The sequence below is a fragment of the Clupea harengus genome, chromosome 2 (assembly GCF_900700415.2).
Source record: "Clupea harengus chromosome 2, Ch_v2.0.2, whole genome shotgun sequence".
In the NCBI taxonomy this organism is placed as follows: Eukaryota; Metazoa; Chordata; class Actinopteri; order Clupeiformes; family Clupeidae; genus Clupea; species Clupea harengus.
This window is the reverse complement of record NC_045153.1, coordinates 32,554,327-32,570,104: the sequence shown is the minus strand read 5'-3', so window position 1 is coordinate 32,570,104 and position 15,778 is coordinate 32,554,327. Positions and strand designations below refer to the sequence as shown.

The following is a 15,778-nucleotide window of genomic DNA, read 5'->3' as shown; positions in this document are numbered from 1 at the left end:
GAATACACCATTTCTTCAAATGTGTCGAATAAGTATGCTCAAAGAACTTGCTCAATGGATTTCACCAAACCTCAGAAAACCCTCCTACTTATGAGCCCAACTTTTGAGCTCCATCTGTTCATGGGTCTTTCCATTAAGGCAATAGATGATTTGGACAAAGACACGATCCCCCAACTCACTCCAAAAAACAAATAAATCCATACCGTATGAAGAATATCTAATTTTATATTTAATTGATTTCAAGTCACAAAATCCGATTGCATTTTACCAGCGAAAGTGGGAATGGAGCAATGAAAAAGTGAAAAGCACTTATTTGATGATGCTATCACATTTGTCCCAGTGCAATGACTGTGAAAAGCACTTATTTGATGATGCTATCACATTTGTCCCAGTGCATTCTGTTAGCCGTCCATCTAGAATGCATGCTTTTCTAACGGATGTCAGATCTTTCTGCCATTATGTAGTTTTAAAATGCTCCCACAGTATTGCTACCATTGCCACTTTGAAATGAAAACTGATGCAGTGAATAAACGTATACAAGACAGCTTTACTGGAAAAAACCCAAAAAACTCAAATCAGCCTACCATGCATCTACTGCGTACCAAATTAGCAATGGATTTACTATGACTAAGTATTCTTGTGTTGATCACTTGATAGCTGCACACACAATGTTTCTACACTGAACAATTGTGCTGTTTTGGGAAAAGGGTGGATTCCTACTGTGGCTATGTCTGACAAAGGGAACTGTCAACAGAATATGCCTAGTTTTAGCATAGTCAAAACTTAACTGGGTTCAGGTGAGTCTCTTCTTGCTAGCTAGCTTGATAATAACGTGAACTAAAACAAATTCAACTAAAAAACCTTAATTGATTACTGTTTTCTATTACAAGTTGATAAGTTAATTGTAACTTGGGTTGAGATCATTAATTCGACGTAGGCCCTCTTTGTTGTTCATGGTCTTGTGCACGGTGATGATGTAAGGGAATGCGGAAGGAAGCTCCACTTTGCAGCTGAGTTTCTGGTGTCCCCAGTGACGGCAGCGCAGACGCTCAGCCAGATCACGGCGGCCCGCCCGCTCCAGTCCATCTTGCAGTAACTTTGTCTTATTGCTCTTGTCCCAGGATCTCTCATACCTGGGCATTGGATACAAACAGAGGAATATGAAGAAATGAGGTTATACAAGCATCATATGCAGGTTGGTAATGAATACACATGAAACACATTTCCATCAGTCACAGTCACATTTAACCTATGCAAATTGGGAGCTAATCAACTCCCCTTCAAGCAAATACATTTCTTATTTGGTTTCAAAGATTTTCTGCAAATTGCAAGCGCATATAACAGTTGGATGGAAACCCAGATACTAGAGTAGACCATCCCCATGTGCATCTAAACGCTAATGTGTCTGTAGTCAATGCCTCTGTTTGTAAATATCACCCCTTTGCTGGATCACTTAGATCCAAGCTGACTAACATGTCACCAACTAATATGTCACCAAAAAGACTTCGTAATATCTCTTGTAATGGGGGACCAAGCACTGAAGGTCCACAGGCATCTACAGGGAACTAATTTGAAAGGGCAACCAGCTGTGGCTTGTAACATATGCATGACGTAATGGTAATGCACAAATGGTACAACATTAAAGGGTGGGGTCAAGAAGAATGGTCATTTGTGTCTTTTCAGCCAATCATACTGTGATCATAATTTTTGTATCTTAGTTGCCTCACTCAAAATGGCTGACAATTAAAACCAAAAGGCTGATTGTTGAGAGGCAGGCCGCCACTACATAGAAAAGATGAATTGACTTTATTCCGGGAGATAACGCAACGCAACATGTTCTGATTGAGTAAAGTTAATAGACGGAGCTTATTCTGATTGGGCATAGGAACAGCCACACACAAGAATATGGGAGGAACTAGGTTCCTTTAAAGTTTTTACTCTGAGATAGTCCATGGAACATCTTATATTGTGGCTTAGATACCACAAGAAACTTCAGATCTGCACATTCAGCCTCTTGACTCTTAGTGGCTAGTTTCGTCGCAACAACACCAACAGGAATTCTGACATGTGCTGTGATGACAAGCAACGTATCACTTGTTTGGTTCAAGTCCACCACACATCGATGCATATTTGCAAAATATTAAAACTGCTAAATTGTCACTGTGAAATGAATAAATATGTCATATTGAACTGATAACAGTCTAGCACAGTTCAAACCACCAAAATGTAATAATTGCTGTGGCCTTACCTTTATTTAGCATAGACTTAAGGCCCTAATAAACATGCATGAAAGCAAGCAACACAAGATATTATGGAATTTATTTATGTTGAATATAGTGGAAAAGTAAGTGAAGAAAATAGTAGTAATGGGTAGCCTAATGTCCCAAGAGGAAAAAGGTCCCATTACTGCTTATGCTGTGGCGAAAAGAATGCACAGTGTATGCACAATAAACTTCATTCAATTCAATTCAATTCAATACAATCAGAGCAGAGCTCATCATGATTACTAATGAAGCTACCAAATAAAGGAAAACAGCATGCTTAATTCTAAGGCCAAATCACAGGGATGTAAATAGTCGTGTCAAACCACATCTGGACATATTTCAGCCCTACCAAAGTCACATACCTTCTATGTAGTCATCAGAGAACCATATCAAATAGTGAATAAATGCGTTCTATGGCACCTTTGTGTAATTGTATCCAGCATCATCAGAGAAGACAAATCCAGTGAGTAGGACTGGAGGGGAGCGACAATATTGTGTCAATTGTTGACATGTTACATATCAAACACTGAAAGCACACAAATCTGTTTCTATAGACTTTTATTATCGGAAAGATTGCTATAAAGAATGCCGCAGAGCTTTTTAAACAGTTATTAAATGTACTGGCTGGTACATGAGAGCACATTATCTATAGGTAATACATACAAAAAAAGACAAATTATAATAAACACATTGGGCCTCATTCTCGAACGCAGTTAAGTGGAGTTAAGTTCTTCTTAACTCCACTTACGAAGTTTCCGGGACAAATCTGGCATTCATGAAAGTTTTCTCATCTGGGATTCGTTCTTAACTTAGACCTGAATTTAAGAACGCTAAATAGCAGTCGTAAATCGACCAGATTTTTCTTTAGGGCTGGATTTGTGAGAAATCGTTGGTGATTGCGTTCACATCAATTCTACAGACATACTCGGATTTAAATAATTATAATAATAATAAATACGAGAATATTTGTATCATTAACAGTCATGATTCTACGATGCATTGTGATGTCCTAAAATAAATAAAAGCACTACACGAACACTGCAAATGTAAGTGAATAAATAAATAAGCACTAAACTCAATCGCGTGGATATAGCCATAGTGGAATAGAATGGACACATCTACATTCTGCAACGGTACCTCCACCTCTGCACCGCTGAAGTTAGGTCTGCATTTTCTCGACCGGTGCTCGCTTTCCGCTTTGACATGATTTTGATCAGTCTGAAGTTGCTTTCGCGTTGCCTGTGGAGTCTGTGGATTGTGCACACATCTCTTCAGTTGCATGCCCTTTGAAGGAGCTGGCGGGGCGTTTCTGTATGAAAATTCAGGTGCATGAGAACGCACATTCAATTTAAGAATCAGTGCACAGCTACGGACACTTTGGCAGTTTAAGAACAGATTTCCAGGCGTTCATGAATCCGGCGGAGATATTTTCTTAGGTTGGTTTTTCGAAGTCTGTAAGATGATATTTAAGAAGACATATAGGAAAATGTTTGAGAATGAGCCCCATTGATTACAAAAATACACTTTGTGCCATCAGTAACCATACTGGAAACAAAACAACACTATTGATGTGTGTCACCATTTATTCTCTAAATACAATGTTAACTTTGCTCAGCCATTACAGGTAGCATTAGAGAAGTTTTGTCAGCACAGATTTAGAACATCCACAGTATTTTTAATGAATCAAGTGTCCACTTTCTGAACTGTCAAAGAGAAGAAATTCTTAAAGTAAAAACTGACCGTAGGCCTACGAGTTCCAAGTTAAAATATCTACGGATCTACAGAGTAGTGTAGTAGTATAGTTTAAATATGCTGTTTGAATGTTGTTTAAGTGATAGTCGCTGTAACGGTGCGCATTTAACTTTCATGTAGTCAAACTTTATTTGTTAATAAACAGATGTTACTCAGTCACACATCACATTGAAACTTAAATTAAACTGTCACGAATATTTCGGTCAGGGGCTTGTGTTTTATCCAAACACGATCATTCCAGTTATCATAGTCCCCCTTTTTCGTTACGTTAGTAGGCAAGCAATACTAACAGGTAGCTAAACAACTTTAACCTTAGCTAACTGGATGTCTGTGAAGACGTTAGCAGTGTTGGTCTTGCCTGTAAATGCTTCATGAAATTTGACGTGGAGTCCTTGGATAACGACAGTATTTTCACCGTGGGGAGCCATAAGGTGCACTGCACTGTTATTTTCTTCCCCATTTCAGCTTTGAGGACAAAATAGTGTCGATATTTCCAGCCAGGGAAAGCATTTTTTTTACTCGAAGTCATCATATGGACTTATAGTTTTCTCTGTTGTCTTCGCATGTGGATTGTAGTATAATGTTCTGCATTTTAAAATCTATTTGTAATCCTGTTAGTTATCCCAATTTTTGCTAAAAGTATCTGTAATATAATTACGTCTTTTTTTTTTAACCTGTACCGGAATACAGCTACCTTTTTTTTAAATCCTAATTACGTAACACCGTTCCATGTATTCCGTTACTCCCCAAGCCTGCTTATACGTTATGGGAAAGGTAACATTTTAGATCTGTAATAGCATTTATTGAATAAACAGAAACAGACTGAATGGTGTCATGGCGGTTTGAACTGATATGGAATAACCCTTATGCGGTTCTTGAGATTTTGAAATGTCAGCTTTAGCACCCTCTATGGACAAAATCCAAAGAATGTGGAAGTGCTAGGTTTTTGCTTTGAACATTATTCACTAGGTGGTGCCAGTCCAAATATGAATTGTTATGAGCAAGAGTCCTAGAGGCCTACTTGCCATACATATTTCATAATTTTTGGAGAAACAGTTTTTGAGCTATTGCCCAAAAAAGTGCTTTGAGCCAACTCCACTTCAGGGGGTCCTAGTATGAAGGGACACACCCACATTGGGACACGCCCATCGTGGGACACGCCCATCTTGGGACACGCCCACCTTGGGACACAAACCCTCTATGCCCTATCAGCCAAGTGGGGTTACAATCATGGCAAGTATGTGATATCATTGACTAAAAATTGGTGAAAAAAAGTTTACGAACACTACATGACCTGTATGCTATACGAATAAAGTAAAAGTACAGATTTGATATAGGCTATGTAGCGGAGTACTTTTTGCATCACTGAACTATCCAGATATTAACACACATGATGATGTTTTAGTTGGTGCACTATTTTGTTCATTTTGGAAAGATGCACACACATAACTTTGCTTGGCAAGTCTTGACACACCGTGTCAAAATAAGAGTGGCTATGTATGGGGATAGTGGAAAGTTGCCCTAGGGTTAAATCAGCGACATTTGAGTGTGAGTCATTGCATGATCTTTTTAATCGTCTTGCAGGTGACTACCTCATGAAGCTGACTGATAGAATAACAAGAGTTTGCGAAGCTGTCATCAAAGCAAAAGGTGGCTACTTTGAAGAATCTAAAATATAAAACATATTCATTTGTTTAACACTTTTTTGTTTACTACATAATTCCATGTTCTTTCACTGTTTCATGTCTTCAGTATGAATCTACAATGTAGAAAATAATACAAATAATGAAAAACCATTGAATGAGAAGGTGTGTCCAAACTTTTGATTGGTATTGTACATCAGTTTTAAAGGGCCAGTCTGTGATTCTAATCCAATATGCTTTTTGTCAAATTAAAGGTACAGTGTATAGGATTTGTATTGGCACCTAGTGGTGAAGTTCCAGATTGCAACCCACTGAATACCTATCCCTCACCACTTTCTTTCCAAGAGTGTAGGAGAGTATACAGTGTCTATCAGATGGCAGTACCTACCTCCAAAATTAGGTTGTCAATTGTCAACGACCACATCAAGCGGCTACAATATGTCAAGTAAAGAGGATACTTTTAGATACATATTTAGACATTATATTTAGATATTTAATCTGCAAAACTATAGGTCATAGTTTCCTTGGACTGTAAATTATGAAGTTTGGCTATGTTAGTTGTTGATTTGGTTGTTTTTGTTTTGTTTAACATTACAGTTTTATTGGTAATAGGGTTTCAGCAACTGTGGGGTGATCGATCACGAAATCCTGGTAGTAATTAGAAAAAGGTCACTTTTCTTGGTGACTATGCATGAAATCCTGGTAGTAATTCGAAAAAGGTAACTTGTGTCGGTCATGCCCATGGCCATGTTCCAGCTAAAGCGATCAAACAACAAATTGCATTTAGATTGGTAGGCTAAATTGCCTATCCAGCAATCAGTGATTTCCACCTTTAAGGGAATTGCTCCTATGCACTACCCACTTCTGTGAGGTGTTCCTGGCTCTCTATATGGGAAACAAACATAGTGCCTCTGACAAAGCCATAAACGACACCAACCAATCAGCACGGAAGGGAGGATTGTAATTTGAGTGGCTGTTGACCTCAAATATCAACAACCTTTTGCCAGAATTGTGCGCTCTGCCTTTAAGTGCACAAATGCATCTGAGGAAATCAGATAGTAAGACAACAAGTTCATTCTGGTGGTTCCATCAGATAATATAATACCATACTCATACCAGCACTCCAGCATGCTTTTAGCTGGAGATTCTTTCTGCTGCACCTTGACATGGAACTCCTTAACCTCCTCCCGTGTGAAACCCAGCTCATAGGCTACAACAGTCCATTCAAAGCCCAGCTGCTTGGAGATTTCTTCTACTGTCTTCATATTAGTAACAGCATCCTAAAAGGACAATTTAGATAGTTGATATCAAGTCAGACGAAGGCAAGGTAATGATTGAGGAAGATTTGAATATTATTTTCAAATGGTCTACTTTTTTAGGATCCTGGGTCTTACCTCTTGTGCTTTTTTGGGCATTTTTACACTGTTTACATTAAGGTGAATATACCTGTGGAAAATTAAACCAAAACGTACATATTTGCCCTTTTTAGTGTATATCACAGCACAAAACATTGTCTTGCGCTTCTCATGAATATGCAGAAACTATTGTATTAGGCTACAGTCAGTTTTAATCAGTAATAAAATATAAATAATCTGTTGTAAGCATGTTCAAAATGAGAGTAAAAGAAAAATACTCACTGTTTTCAAACAGACACAGAATCGGTTTCCAGGTTCCAGAGTTGAATGTTACCATAGAGATTTATCTAACAAAACACTGTCTTGTTAAACATTAAGCATCTGTCTTTGTTGAGTGTCTCTGGGGAGTGGTTAAAGACCCTTCAGAACAGCATTTAATAGGTGACTTTTCCAGTTTATGATTTACAAAATAACTGTAGTTGAGCTTTATATGTATTACAAGGTGGACCATTTTCATGGGTAAAATGATGTATTTGTAGTGTTTTTTTTGCAGTAATCAGTATCCTTTGTCTTTCCCTACCTAACCTGTCCGTTAGGTTGAAATACATCGCCTTCCAAAAGTTTGGAAACACCCAGAGAACATAGGTTGTAAAATCATATCAGTATAGTTAATTATTATAAACTCTCACTATTAGAGCCTTTAAAAGGCATTTATATCAGTCAGTAAACTTTGCAATCAAATCAGTTATGAAAAAACAAGAGATTTTCACCTACATGCATTACTCTAAAATGAAGAGCTGTATTTTTCCATACTCCTTACATTGGATTCAACCTTATTGTCATTGTGCAGGTACAACAGGTATATTCATCTATTTAGACGAAGGTTGCAATTTGAAGTAAGAGGGCGTAACCTCAGTTGAAAGGTAGAAAAGGTAGAAAAGTGGGTGTGGTATTAGATACAGTATCGCCTTCGGATTTGTGTGGGGTCAGATGAGGGGTAACTTACTATTGTAATATCATGAATATATCTATACATGTCTATGGTCAGTGTTGTGCATGAACGCGTTCAAAAGAACGCGTTAATTTTTATGAGAACGATGAACTGAACGCAACTTCATGACAAATAATGAATTTGAACGGTGAACACGTTCATATTATCTGAGGTCCAGCGCCACTGAGGTCTAGCTACTACCTTCTGCTGAGGAAAGACGCTGTCTAAATCGAATGCTTGCACCATGTCGTTGCTTAGTAGGCTACCTGTTAAAAAGGCCATAGTAATTATTTGTTAAATTGCCCAGACAAACCATGTTTCGGTAAATGACCATATTTGGTAATTGCGTTGGTCATGTGACTCCACTTCTCACGGTGCAATGTTTTGATATCGCTTCATGGCATATTTAGATGGAGTAGCAGTTTACTTCGGGCATATTTTCACATAATTGAACGTTGCACTTTGTTGAAGTTGTGTGCGTCCATGTATACGTGAGTTTGACTTTGTAGCCTACCTTGTCATTATGTGTTTGTTTTAGTTTAGCTTTCTCATCATTGTTACGAGCACTGTCACTTAATTGATCTAGCATGATGCACTGCGTGAACTCGCTTAGCATAAGCTGCTAATGTACAAATACGAGTGTTACAGGGTTTACCTATGCTAACTTTTGAGCGGTCTTTCATTTAGTGTACATGCCCTTGTTGATCTGAGATTAAGCCAGTAGCATATCATTGCTGAAGAGCAAGTTATTATTATTAGTTCCCTGTATAATTCATTATTTAAATGAAAATGAACTGAACTATGAACTAGTTCAGAATTTAAATGGTGAACTATGAACGTGAACGATTCATGTTTACTTGTATGAACTGAACTTTGAACTAGTTCATGAGAGGTGTGAACGTGCACAACACTGTCTATGGTCAAGGGTTAGGGTTTGGGTTAGCTATAGGTGTCAAAACCAACCAGGGTAAAGGTGGGAGCCAAAAGTTTGCTAGGCACTGTTTAAATATGTTGGCGCGAGTGTATCTGGCAGATCTATTTCTGGTATTCATCTCTTTATTGTGGCTTAATTACTACAGTAAATCGGTTGGAGCAACACGTCCTGGGTTTAAGTTTCTGATTGTGAAAGTTGCAAAAGACTTAAAAATAGACGCAACACGTGCTAAGTAGATATTGTACAGTTCGCGAGTTTCCGGGTCCTACCGGCCAAAAAAACGGCAGCAACTAAATTCTGACCAATGAACTAGTGAAATGTAACGCTCCGTGGAAAAATGAGGTGTGTCATTGGTGTCATTTACGTATGTTTCGCGGGTGAAATGCCACTAATGCCAAAGCCTGAGAAGGGAACAGTTGGCGTTGGTTTACTGGACCAACCTTAAGGGACACAATAGTGATCACCCAAGTAAGAACGTTTTGTTGCCCTGTCAGGAGAAGGAGAAGAAGCAGAGCTCAAGTTTTGGGTGGACAATAGAGAAAAATTCGCACGGAATGGAAATATCTGCTTTGAATGTAAGTCCTACTGTGACAATATGGTCTGACTCCAGTTCAGTTCTAGTCTCGTTGAAGAATATGTACTCTGTCAAGACAAGATATAGTGTATGAGGTGTTGCAGTTAGCAAATAGGCTGCAAAAGTCAGGAATCAGAATTTCCTTTTGGTGGGTTCCAGCGCACATGGGAGTAAAGGGGAATGAACTGGCTGATAAATATGCAAAACAGGCAATACAGAAACAAGAAATAGATATTAATGAACAACACTACAGCAGAAGTTAAAAGTATCATTAAGAACAAGGTCAGCGATATATGGCAATACATGTGGGACGATGAAAGTCCTGGAAGGAATTTATAAAAAAAATCAAAGAGTTGGGGGTAGCAGGAATACTGTAAGTAATAATCGGAAGGAAAATATAATATCAAAAATGAGATTTGGACATGTGGGACAGTCTCCTTCAGCAAGAAAAAGATATCAAAGATATTTGTTTTAATTTAATTTTTCATTTTCATATATTTTCCTTCTGATTATTCCTTACAGTATTCCTGCTACCCACAACTCTTCTTTGAATTTTGTATGAATTCCTTCCAGTACTTTCATGGTCCCACATGTATTGCCACTCCAGTTCAGAAGGTGGCGGTAATGCACACCGGAAGTAGCGGACGCTATCTTTCGCGGGAGAGTTGAAGTTCTAACGAGATATGGTTAGAGCGAGCGAGCGAGAGTGAGTGCATATTATGAGAAGCCAGGTGTAGGATTAACGTCAGGCTAGACACCTTTCTACAAAGACGTAGTTAAAAGAGCAATGCATGCTATTTGTATTCTTGTCTGTCTACCTTTATCCTCTGCCGGTAAGTTTTTTTTGTCTGTTTATTTGACGTAAGGGATAAGGGACGTATCGCTAATGGATAACGAAAAAATAATCACAACGGGACGAACAGGTCCTCTTATTATACGGTTACTTGCCAAACGATAGAATTGAAAACGATTGCTACCCAACACTTGAAACTTTAAAGTAATATTTGCGTGAAGAGGAAAGTGGGAAGGAAGGAGCAAGAAGGCTAATTTTCCTGGCTCTTGGCTCGCTGTTTACTCTATGTTAGCGCTCAGGGAGCACAACACATAGACAGAGCAGTACAGTGAGAAACAGACTGTCGTGCTGGGAGGCAGGACATGGGCTATTCAGTTTTCTGTGTATTAGAAAAGTAATTATTTTGTGTCTTAGCTCTTTAAAACGTTTAGTTTTGTTGTCCTACGATTATTTTGAGGGTCTGAAGACTTTGTCTTTCGGAGAACTTTATTATTCATTTGTGAATGATACACTTCATTAAGTGATATTTTGTGATACTTAGTCTTGTAAAAATCACTTTTGGTAGGGGGTAGACTATGACCGTAGGCACTAATTGCATCAACCCTTTGTATCAGGATAGAAATAAAACTTTTCACTCCACAGCATTCTGTCCTCTTGCAGATTTCCCCATAATTTAGTGTTGTCTTTCTGTGATCTGTCCCTTTCAGTGACCCATTCCCTGCGGTACTCCTACATGGCCACATCAGGAATCTCAAGCTTCCCAGAGTTTGTAGCAGTTGGACTGGTTGATGGTCTGGTCATCAGTCAGTATGACAGCCACACACAAAATATGGTTCCCAGGCAGGCATGGATGAAGGAGCATCTGGATCAGGAGTACTGGGAATCAGAGACCAGGCTGGCCAGGATGGCTGAGGAGGCATTTAAGGAGGACATTCGGATTTTAAAAGAACGCTTTAAACAGGCTGAGGGTGAGTTTACTGATCATGTCTGGGTGAGACTGGACTATAGATGACACTAAGCATCTGTTTCTTTTGTTTCAGACCAGTTTAATGGTTTGCCCATCCACATAGTCTACATAACATTCAATGATGTCTCATGTTGTAATTTTAGTTTAACTAAAATATCAATAGAATATGTAAAGGATCGTAATGCACAGAATGACCAAGATATCTACTATAGTTAGCCTGCTAGCCAGCTAGCTGCTATCTCTCTCATAATTTTTTGCCAGTATGATATGTCAACAGAGCATGATGCTGAAGTCCTTTAAAAAAGAGTAGGGTTTTAGGACTGTGAGAAAACAACTTTGTGGGGAATATTCAAATATTTACAGGTGTAGTGTGGACAGAGCAGAACAGCTCTGCAAGGAGATTTGTTGTTCATTACTCTGTGAATATATATTCCAGTCATTGTTCATTTTTCACAAGAAAGATTACTCAGCCAGAAAAGAAAATGGGCTCACCGTGCTTGTCTCTGAGCCCTACAGTTTTATGTATTATTTTATGTAACTTTAACAGACATGCAGTCATATAACTAAACATTACACGTCTAATAAATGTTCTTTTGTCTATCAGGAGTGCATGTTCTTCAGAGAAGGTATGGCTGTGAGTGGGATGATAAGAGTGACGTCACCAGTGGCTATGAGCAGTATGGTTATGATGGAGAGGACTTCATCTCACTGGATCTGAGCAACAATAGATGGGTGGCTGTGAAACCACAAGCAGTCCAGACCAAAAACAGATGGGACCCCTATGACTCCAGTAAAAAAAGGCAGGCAACAGTACTTCACCCAGGATTGCCGTGATTGGCTGAAGAAGTATCTTCAGTACGGGAACAGTTCTCTCGGAAGGAAAGGTACGGCAGCTCACACAACACTGATAACAGCAGAGGCCCTACAGCGGGCTGCATTCCTGTGGTGATGTAGGACCTCATGAAAAACCATCATGTTTAAAGGTCTTGCAATGTGTTGATTCTGACATGCTTTTGGACTAATTGTGATTGTTTATTTGAGTGGCCGTAGACATTACTTGACATGCGGAAAGTTAAAACATGAGCCTCTTCTCTTCGTACTTGACAATGCGTAACTGCTCCCATTGTTCATGTCTGCTATGTCTTTAAATTGTTTTCTTTTTTGTCTTAATCTCCTCCCCTTCTTCCTTCAGTCGCCCCTGAAGTGTCTCTGATCCAGAAGAAGTCATCTTCTACGGTGGTGTGCCACGCCACTGGATTCTACCCAGCTACGGTGAATATCACCTTGAAGAGAGATAGAGTAGAGATGCATGAGGATGTGTATATGGGAGAGACGCTGCCCAATGGGGATGGAACCTTCCAGAAGAGAGCTGAGCTCACAGTGTCACCTGAGGAGAGAAAGAGAAGTCAGTACACCTGTGAGATGGAACACATAAGTGGAGAACAAACACTCATCACCCTGACTGAGGAAGTCGGTAAGAGTTCAGAGAACTGTTGACATGTATACAAAAAAACTCACATTCATTCTCATAGCCTACTCTAATACTATACTATTATGTATAATTTTACTATTATACAATCATAGCATGAACAGAGGTCACATTGAAAAACTCACATTCATTCTCATAGCCTACTCTAATACTATACTATTATGTATAATTTTACTATTATACAATCATAGCATGAACAGAGGTCACATTGAAAATTGAATTATTTTATGTAAGAATGATTTTGTTATATCTATTATATCTATCTATTTTTTTTCCTATAGGACAAAATCTTGTAGCCATTGGCCCTCATTCTCGAACATTTTCTGAAGTTTCTTCTGAAATGTTTCTTACGGGCTTCGGGAAAAACAACGTAAGCAAAAGACATCCGCCAAATTCATGCACGCTTGAAAATGCGGTCCTACGCAGCAGAAGTTTTCTGGGCTGTGCTCCCCCGGAAGAGTTTTCTTAAATTGAAAGCGCGTTCTCGTGCGCCTGAATTTGCATACATACACGCCCTGCCAGCTCCTTATAAGGGCACGCAACCGTAGTGACGTGTGCAGTCGGAATCGACCGAATCTACACGAAAGCAACTCGTAAACGAGTCATGTCAAAGCGGTTTCGTGTACATTACATTTAGTCATTTAGCAGACACTTTTGTCCAAAGCGACGTACAAGGGATAGAACAGTCAAGCTACGAGCAATAGAGACCTAGTGTAACAATAAATACTACTTTACATAAGAAATAGAAAAACGAAATAGGAAATAAAAACGAAGTGCAGGAATGTAACTGCTATAAGTGCAAGTTAAGCACTAGTCGAAGTGCCAGTTAGGAAGGGAGGTGCTCTCTGAAGAGTTGGGTCTTCAAAAGCTTCTTAAAGGTAGAGAGGGACGCGCCTGCTCTGGTAGTGCTAGGCAGTTCGTTCCACCAACGTGGAACTACTTGAAAATTCTGGATTGCCGTACTTGCACAGACGGCAGTGCCAAACGACGCTCACTAGACGAGCGCAGCATTCCGGTGTAGTCCTTTTATTTATTTTATGACATCACGGTGCCTCGTAGAATCATGACTATAGGCCTACATGTGAAACGTAATTGTTAATTATACTTCAATCCGAGGATCTGTAGAGTTGATGTGAACGCAATCACCAACGATTTCTCACAAATTAATTAACACGGAGAGTTTTCTTAAATGCGATTCCTCAAAAAACCACAAGATGGCCCACGGGGCCATCTTGTGGTTTTTTAAGGAATCGCATTTGAGAAAACTCTGGCCGAGTTACGACTGCTATTTCGAGTTCGGAAAGTCTTCTGAAGTTCAGAGCAAATCCCAGATGAGAGAACTTTCATGAATGCCGAATGTTGTCCTAAATCCAATTCCTCTTAAATTCCTCTTAAATTCCTCTTAAATTCTTCTTAACTGCGTTCGAGAATGAGGCCCATTGTTATTGGATGTGTGATGGCAGCTCTTGGAGTTGCAGTTAGAGTTGGAGTAATGATTACCATGGTTATGAAGAAGAAGAAAAGTGAGTTACCTTTATGTCATAATTAATGCAATTTCCACAGTTATGTAAAATGCTTTCGGTTTGCTTTCTGTCATTGATGATGCTTTGGTGTGTTCAAGTAAATATTCTCCATCTTTTTGTCTTGACAGACTACAAGAAGGCAGAACGTGAGTACATTTGTCACACCTTGTAATAATCTGAAATACTTTAAATTCTAGACACTGGTCTTTGTGTATTTGCTACTTTCGGATATTCTAACTTCAAAAGTGAGTTTTATATGTACAAATTAGTGCCCACTTTCGTCTTTTTAATGCAAATGCCTATCTGATTATAAGAGAAGTGCTTGTCAATTTTTAATTCAATTCAATTCAATTTTATTTATATAGCGCCATAACAATACAATTATCTCTAGGCGCTTTACAGAGCCCAGAGCCTGATTTTTAGTGAAAGCAGAGATGAAAAGAGAAAGGAAAGTGCGGATTTGTGCGTACTGAGAATTTTAGTTCATAGTGTGAATCCTATCTTTATTTAACATATGTTTATTCCTTCATCAGAGTCTGACACATATTCTGATGCCTCTGGAACCGCAAAGACATCGGCAGGCCCCTCGTCACCCCCAACACTGGCATGACACCTAGTGGCTCTGTGTCCTCGGTAACACAAGCAAACGCAGGGCTGTTGGTTGAAAGGCTACAAATATTTTGTTTTGAAGGGCCTGGAATTTTTTTTTTTTTTATGATCATGATGATGATGATGATGATGATGATATTATTATTTATGATTTATTAAATTTTAATTTTAAATGAATTATTTATATAATACCTTTATTGTGTTTAATGATTTCTACAATTGATTAATGAGAGAGGTCACTTATGAAAGAGTCCGTCGTGTTGTGAGAAATGTTACATATGTCTGCAAATGACTGCATCGCTTTAAGTCCAATGAACTATAGAACTATGGGCTTTCTTTTTTTAATGTTTTTATTTGATTTTATAAACACTTGAAAGCATTCATTCAGTGCTGTGCAATTGAATATATTATGCCTAATTTTTTTAAGGCTGGTTTTACTGAATCTGGTAATGTTAATGGTAATGTTACATACATAAGTTGCATAAGTCCAATGAACTTCTGCTATGGGCTTAGCTACTTTCTTTTTAAGTTGTGAAATAACTTTTGATTATAAACTCATGTAAAAAGCATTCCTTCAGTCCTTTGCTACTGAATATATTTTGTCTCATATTTTAAATGCATTTTGTAAGCCATTTTAAGGATTAAGATAGTTTTACTGAATAAATGCTGAAATCCCCCCCCCCCGGGACTGGGAATGTAACAAATACATCTTACAGGATGTCTTTTTTGCTGCCTTTTTTTGCACTACCATAACCTCAGTTTAAAGTAAACTTATGCTGCTGTACATGTATCTGTATGTTTATAACTATATCTATATGTATATCTATATGTAGGACTTGTCTTGTCTTATCTGTTGTTGTGCATGTGCACTTTATATGTTTCAC

At 38.5% G+C, this 15,778-nt stretch overlaps 1 protein-coding gene and 1 pseudogene across 1 annotated transcript; one reads left to right on the top strand and one right to left on the bottom strand.

Moving 5' to 3' along the window:
• Positions 1–808: 808 nt before the first annotated feature.
• Positions 809–7,341, bottom strand: wu:fc50b12 (uncharacterized protein LOC103911624 homolog). Its single transcript, XM_042702964.1, has 4 exons — positions 7,297–7,341; positions 7,054–7,105; positions 6,776–6,939; positions 809–1,133 (listed from the first exon to the last, which is right to left on the bottom strand). The coding sequence occupies exons 2-4, from the start codon at positions 7,072–7,074 to the stop codon at positions 899–901; spliced, it is 420 nt and encodes a 139-aa protein (XP_042558898.1). The 5' UTR covers positions 7,075–7,105; positions 7,297–7,341; the 3' UTR covers positions 809–898.
• A 908-nt stretch (positions 7,342–8,249) lies between these two features.
• LOC105893369 lies at positions 8,250–15,577 on the top strand (annotated as a pseudogene).
• Positions 15,578–15,778: the final 201 nt, after the last annotated feature.